The 7597-nt window shown below is 35.2% G+C and overlaps 2 protein-coding genes across 2 annotated transcripts; one reads left to right on the top strand and one right to left on the bottom strand.

Annotated features, from left to right (window-relative positions):
* Positions 1-319: 319 nt before the first annotated feature.
* LOC112507935 lies at positions 320-1228 on the top strand. The gene is made up of 2 exons (XM_025112690.1): positions 320-709; positions 801-1228. The coding sequence occupies exons 1-2, from the start codon at positions 472-474 to the stop codon at positions 1055-1057; spliced, it is 495 nt and encodes a 164-aa protein (XP_024968458.1). The 5' UTR covers positions 320-471; the 3' UTR covers positions 1058-1228.
* Positions 1229-1468: 240 nt separating this feature from the next.
* LOC112507663 (pentatricopeptide repeat-containing protein At2g20540-like) lies at positions 1469-3419 on the bottom strand. Its single transcript, XM_025112324.1, has 2 exons — positions 3301-3419; positions 1469-3139 (listed from the first exon to the last, which is right to left on the bottom strand). Exon 2 carries the CDS (start codon positions 3119-3121, stop codon positions 1517-1519), a length of 1605 nt encoding a protein of 534 aa, XP_024968092.1. The 5' UTR covers positions 3122-3139; positions 3301-3419; the 3' UTR covers positions 1469-1516.
* Positions 3420-7597: the final 4178 nt, after the last annotated feature.

Genomic DNA, 7597 nt, shown 5'->3' with positions numbered 1-7597 from the left:
TTTCTCTAATTTTTTCATGAAAGGAGAAAGGGCCATGTGGGCCCCACAAAAATCTGGAAACGTTTGCTAATGGAACCCCTTGGCCGGTTTCGTGAAATGAGGAGGGATTCGGTGAGACATTTCATGAAATGGCCCACACGCCAGTTTTGAAACCCCCCTCACGAATCCCCCCCTCATTTCACAAAACCGGCCAAATGGTCTCATCGGCAACAACTTTTCCAAGATTTTTGTGGGGCCCACATGGCCCTTTCTCCTTCCTTGAAAAAATTAGAGAAATARATGGTTTTTCTTTTGAAAAAAATGTATCTTAGAGTTATTTTTGTAATTTAAAAAAAAAATAATTAAGTCGAGAACCCCACTAGTTTGAGTCTAGTTAGGRATTTCCTAGCAGTTATCTTCTGGGTCCCACGGAATTAGTCGAGCATTCATGCATCTTGGTACTGAGCTTGTGTTTGGTCCTGATTCATTAACATGTTCGAGTTCGCTTTGGTTTGTTGTCAKATGCTCAAGTCCATGAAAGTCGAGAAGCTAGTCGTATCTGCCATCCCGAGCGTAGTTGAGACATGGACCGAGGGGTTCGGTTTCTCACCATTGGAAGCCGATGAGAAGAAGAGTCTCGACAAAACCAATCTCATGGTGTTCCCAGGAACAGTATGGCTCAAAAAGCCCATGTACCAGGGGTCATCAATCCAGAGCAAGCACTTTCATGGTTAACCCTACTTCTCTTGATAACTTTAGGGTTTAGGGTTTTGGATTCCTCAAGTCTGAACCCTTCTTCTCTTTCCAAAAATCATGAATAGGTGCTGCATCAGAAGCCGAAAACCTGAACTTTGAAGAAACTACTTCTCCTCTGGATACGGTGCCGAGATTCTTGCAAGAGGATGGAGACCGAGATGATAACTTGGTAGAACAAGTTTCAAAGCTTTCRTGTGTGCCAAAGATGGAAGGAAGCTCAGCTGAATCGGGTTGTGATGGAACTTTGTCTGTAATGTATAATGACAACGAACTTCCGTTAGCTGAACGGTYAGAAGAAGCGACTAAAGGTACAAACAAATGAGCGATGAAGTTGTATACATGTTTGAGAGCAAAACATAATTTCCGGTATCTTTTGGTTCAGGCTCTAAAAGATGCTCCATTGTCCTCGGAAGATTTGGTTTCATGATCGCATAGTTATCTTTATAAAATCACCCAACTGTCCTTCACTTCGATTATATAATTATCTAATACTAATTCTGAACTACAAGAGTGGTGTCTGATTGGTTTGAGCTTGACTCCAATAGTCAAAAGTACCAAAAGGTTCCAGGTTCAAATTCAAGGAGGAATAAAATTCCCCTCTTGTGGCCACGGAGGTTCAAATGCGGTGACTCCGGACTATCTGCAAAGTAGGTGGTTGCCCTGGAATTAGTCGGCTCGCATAGCGGGTTGGATATCCAGGTTAATAAAAAAAAAACGAATTCTGATTACAAAAGTATCTTGATAATCTGTGATGCAACCTCTTTGAAAATAGTGTTGATAACTACGTCTCTTCCATAGTGATTTCAAAGAAATCACTTGATATTATGTGATGCAGAGCTACTAACTCGAGCATACGGTAAATTTCTCTAGAAAATGGCTTCGAGTCATCACTCGACACAAACTCTTCAACGGCATTGTCGATCTCTATGGCGCTGCACCCTGGTGTCTTGCTCATTATCTTACCTCTTATGAATTTCCTCATCCTCGAAACACCATCCCATCTTCCAAGATCTGCGTATATGTTTGAGAGCAACACATAGTTTCCGGTATCTTCTGGTTCGAGTTCTAAAAGATGCTCCATTGCAATGACCGCCATTGCAAGATTGCCCTTAGTTCTACACGAGCTTAACAATGAACCCCAAATCGCGGAATCTGGTTTCATGGGCATAGTTTTTATCAACTCAAGAGCTCTATCAAGACAACCAGTTCTTCCAAGAAGATCAACCAAGCATCCGTAATGCTCAATTCCTGGCTCCAGATTATAATCGTATCTCATGGAATCRAAGTATTTGAGTCCATYTTCTAAGAATCCAGCATGAGCACAAGCTGATAAAAGACCTACAAACGTGATCTCATTCGGTTTGATGGATGTCTTCTGCATATCTTGAAACAATCGTATTGCTTCAGGAGCTTTTCCATGGTTGGCTAGTCCTCCAACCATTGTACTCCAAGAAATCACGTCTCTTTCAAGCATATTGTCGAACACTTGCCATGCTTGGTCGATGTTTCCACCCTTAGCATACATTTCGATCAAAGCATTGCATACACTTGTCTTTTCCAAGAACCCATTTTTCTCTGCGTAAAAATGGATCCATTTCCCTAGCTCAAGAGCTCCCAGCTGTGTACAAGCCGGCAACACCGAGAGTAAGCTGATCCAATCGGGTTTAACACCAGCCAGTTGCATCATTCGRAAAATGTGTAACGCATCTGCATGACTCCYGATTAGCGTGTACCCAGAAATCATTGCGGTCCATGAAACGATCGACTTCTCTGGCATCCCTTCAAAGAGCTCTCTTGCCCTTTTCATCTGTCCCAGTTTTATATRCCCATAAATGAGACTGTTCCAAGATATCACATCTCTGTCAGTCATTTCATCAAACACCTTATATCCATGAGAAATAGCATCACATTTTATATACATATCCAAAAGTGAATTCTCAATAACGACATTTGATTGAACTCCAGCTTTCAAGGCATGTCCATGAACCTGCTTGGCCACATCAAGACTGGAAATCCCTCCACACGATCTTATAACAAATGGGTATGTGAAATTGTCTGGAAAAATTGGTTCTTTAAGCATTTGCTTGTATATATTTATGGTGAACCGATGCAACTGGCAATGTGTATGAGCCCTGATTATCGCATTATATAAGTAAATATTTGGCTGAGACACCTCTTTAAWTAACAATCTTGCATAGTCTACTTCTTCATATTGATCACATATGTTCACCATTTTTGTGACCAAGTAACTGCTCTCCGATAATGAAAATTTCACAATTTGGGCATGAATTTTCTTCAGTTTTCTCATGTGATTGCAATTCTGCAACATGGGCATGAACATGTTCTCCAAGATCTTTGAAGATAGCATATCTGTACTTGCTGCCATCGGCTAAAATTACATAACCTAAAGCATTAAGCATTTACCGATTACCACAAATTTAACCTGAAATACCTAACCTAAAGCATTTATCAATTACCACAAAATTAACCTAAAATTAACCTAAATTACTAATTAACAGTGGCTGGCAGAAACAGAAATTACAATTTATAAATTATAATCTTTACCTAAGTTACCAAGAGGCAAGAGTCCAAGAAGCCAAGAAGGCAAGAAGCTGAAGAAACTCGCACTCGCACAGCCGGAGGCGCACAGCACAGCGGCACAGGCGGCAGCAGGCGCAGCACAGCGTCGGCGTCGATTTTCGTTCGTTCGTTCCGGTCTGGTTCGTTTTCCGGTTTTCGTTCCTGCCTTCCTGGTCTGGTTGACTGGTTCCTGTTCGTCTCATTCCCGACTTCTTTTTGTTCGTCTCGTTCAAGTCTTCTTTCAAGAGGGCCTCTTACATCACAAAGGTTGAGGGCCCAATACACCTAATTAATAAAAAAAAAAAAAAAAAAAAAGAGGTTAAGTGCATGAAATAGCAACCTACTTTCATAAAATTTCTTATTATAATATTTTATTTTTGTTTTTCTTTATTACAACAATGTACTTTCAAATTATTTTTTATTAACGCATTGTACTTTAAAAGATTTACCCATAATAGCAATGGGTAACCTGTTACCTTTTAAACCGGTTAACCCTTTGACTTTTTTGCTTGTGTGACTTTAATGAGGTGATGTAGATGACACATCATTTTAATGACTTAACTAAAATTAAAATAAAAACATATTTCAAATTATTATTAGTGATTTTTATTTTTTATTGCTATTATCTAAAAAAACATTTAATTTTTTTTTCACTTTTCTTATTAGGTTGCATTTAAATTAAATATTCTTAGAGTAAAATATTTATTAAATAAATATGCAACATTATTTTCGAGATATATTTTATTTGTAAAAAAGACAACTTTTCCTATTTTATGTTGTTCAAATAAATACATATATTTTAAAGTTCTCTTTAAAATATTAACGAAATAAATTGTCATCTACAATTTTTTAATATTGTTATTTTTAATATTGTTATATTAATAAATACTTCAAAAAAATCTAATTAATTTAATATATTTATACGTCAAGTAAAAAGTTTTTAAACAAATATAATATATTCGTCAAGTAAAGATAATATTTTTTGGTAAAAAAAGAACAATTCTTATTTTCCTTTTTTCAAAAAACACATATTTTTTTAAAATATTAGCGAAATAAGTTGTGTTCTGCTAGTTTTATTGATATTGGTATATTAATGAATAATTTAGAATTTTTTTAATTCATTTAATAGATTTATTAAAAAAACATGTAAAATATCTAAATATTAAAATTAAAAATACAGTGTTTTTAATAAGAAAYAGTAKATGCTATAATAAAATAATTTTGAAAGTACAATGATRTAGTAAGAAAGTCACATCACTATAGTACATGTGGAYAKCCTACGTGGACAATGAGGTGGCATGGAAACCTAGTATAATGGGTAAATTTAAATCAAAAGGTTACCCAATGCTATAATGGATAAATTTTTCAAAGTACAATGTCCTAATAAAAAATAATTTGAAAGTACATTGCTGTAATAAGAAAAACTGAAAGTACAATGCTATAATAAAGAAATTTATGAAAATAGATTGCTATTTGATGTATTTTGCCCTTTAAAAAATACTAAGTATTTTTTTTTGGGCTTTTTTGTTAACTTTTTGTTGGGGGCCCAGGACCCCTACCACAATAAACTGCATCCGCCCCTGGTACGTGTTGAAGTTCTAAAACCTTAATGATTCTGCTTACAATGGAAATGTACACCCAGGATTAGGGCTGTAAACGAACCGAACATTCAGCGAACCGTTCGTGAACCGTTCGGCGGGAAGTTCGTTTATATTCATTTATTTAATAAATGAACAAACATGAACAAATATTTTTGTTCGTTTAGTTAAACGAACGAACATGATCAAGAGTCTCGTTCGTTCATTTATGTTCGTGAACGTTCGTTCATTTACCGTTCGTTTACGATCGTTCATATTCGTTTGTTTATGTTCGTTTATATACTAAATTTAATATATAATCTTTTGTTTATTACTTTGAATTCAAATAATATTTATTTATGTTCGTTTGACCCGTTCGTTTAGCATGTTAACTTGACAAGGTATTTAGCATATGTTGTTTTTTTATTGCTTTAGTTAACTCAAAATGTTAGATTTATGCACATTTGCGTGCTCTGGATCAAACTTGTTTTCCTAAAAAATGGGTTAAAAAGTGGATGTAACCATTAGGTATTGATATACCTCAAGTGATATTTTATAACTCTCCAATTWGCTTTTAGAACTTGGATTATCCGAAGAGTGGCTRAATGCAGAACCATGATGCTATATAGTTCAATTACCAACTTTAAACAACATTTTATGAGTATATCATGTACTTCAATTACCAAATATGTTCTCTTTCGACCATTTCTTCGAAATCTGTGTCGAACCGTGTTGAGCTTAGAAATAGCTTCACATTTCTGTGGGCAATCAATTGGGTGTTTTAAATCTTGATATAATCGACTGCCACCGACTTGGTTGGGAAATTTAAATGGTTAGAGACATGGCATATAAATCGATGGCCCTTTTAGCATTTACTGGAACAGATATGGCATTTGGCCTCCTTAAGGCAAACATATATGGCAAACAGATACGGCAAACAGACATGGATTCTCATGACACAAGCTACGAAACAGAAAATGTAAAACATATAGAACTTACCTGTTGGAACAGGATGCGCGATGAGGAAGTCGATGAGATTGAGTCGATTAGGGTTTAGATTTGATCAGGAAGAAGATGGTGAGAGTCGATTAGACCAAAGAGGAACACGTTGTGTGCGATTAAGGGATTGAGGGTTTGTGGGTGAATGAACAGTCATCAAGAAGAGGAAGAGAAGGAACGGTCTAAACAATGAGAGGGATGAAGGTTTTTCATTTTCAAAAATTGTTTTTACATTAATTTTTTTTAAATGACAAGTAGGATATTCAGGATAACATGTTGTTATCCTACATGGTTTCCATGTCATTTTAAATTTGCCATGTCAACAAAGAAAAACCTGTTCAAAAGGTAACAGGTTACCCAATGCTATAATGGGTAAATTTTTGAAAGTACAATGTCCTAATAAAAAATATTTTGAAAGTACATTGCTGTAATAAGAAAAACTGAAAGTAGAATGCTATAATAAAGAAAATTGTGAAACTAGGTTGCTATTTTGCACATTTTGCCCAATTTAAAAAATACAAGTATTTTTTTTTTGGGCTTTGCTGTTAACTTTTTGTTGGGGGCCCAGGACCCCTACCACAATAAACTGCATCCGCCCCTGACACGTACTATTTTGGGTTCGAACATCTTGACCAGATTGACGATCACCAAGTATATCAGGGGTTTGTGAACCAAGCGACATAGCTGTTTATACGATTATTACTGACTCCATGTTTGAAAGTTATTTCTCCAGTGACAATCTGCTTTTTCTTGCAAAATGCTGTTTAAAGTTGTCATAAATCACATTAGGATATCTTACATGGGAGATCATTCAAATTTATATTGCTGGTGTCAATGTCTTGGTTTATTTTATTATGTTTGTGCCATTGAATTGATTCCTTCTGTGTCAAGTGAAAGGATAATTTTGAACAACCTACGAAAAAATACCATTGAGAAAGATGGAGAAGGTAGTAGTTGTGACAAGGCGGTTCCACTTGATTAAATAACATTGTTAGACGAATGTGAATAGGATGGTTTTTTTGTTGAAAATATGTCTACTTGTTTATGTTTTGGTATTACAAAGTAAACCATGAAATTTATGATGAACTCGATGAATGAATGTTTTTTTTTTTTTGGATATTTTTATTCGTGAAATAGTGATCTTTTATAAACATGTTTAATTTATGATATTATATTTTTTGCGCATTTTGCCATTAAATTTACAATGTTTAAATGATAAAAATATTAAAAGTATAATGTTGTAATAGAAATTGGTGATCTTATAATAAAATAATTTTGAAAGTACAATGCTGTAATAAAAAATGTCATGTCAGCACTATCGTACAAGTGTACAGCCTACATTAGAGATGGCCAAAAATCGGTCCCCGGCCGGGCCTTAACCGGTTATGGCCGGTCCTAATCGGGACAAAAACCGTCTATAACCGGTCCCTCTATAACCGGTCCCGGTTCCGATGAAAAACACTATAACCGGTCATGCTTTCCCATAACCGGTTACGCCGTCCGGTCCCGGTTCCGGTCCCATAACCGGTTACGGACGGTCCTTTGCAAAAAAATATTTTTTTTTTTCAAATTTTTGGTAATTAATAAATTTATATACATATATATATATATATATATATATATATATATATATATAACAAAACATATTTTTAAACGTATTTATAAAATTAAACGTATTTATTTTTAATATGTTATTAATATGTTTG

This window comes from Cynara cardunculus (assembly GCF_001531365.2).
Source record: "Cynara cardunculus var. scolymus isolate 2C chromosome LG 2, CcrdV1, whole genome shotgun sequence".
In the NCBI taxonomy this organism is placed as follows: domain Eukaryota; kingdom Viridiplantae; phylum Streptophyta; class Magnoliopsida; order Asterales; family Asteraceae; genus Cynara; species Cynara cardunculus.
This window is presented reverse-complemented; position numbering and strand designations above follow the sequence as displayed.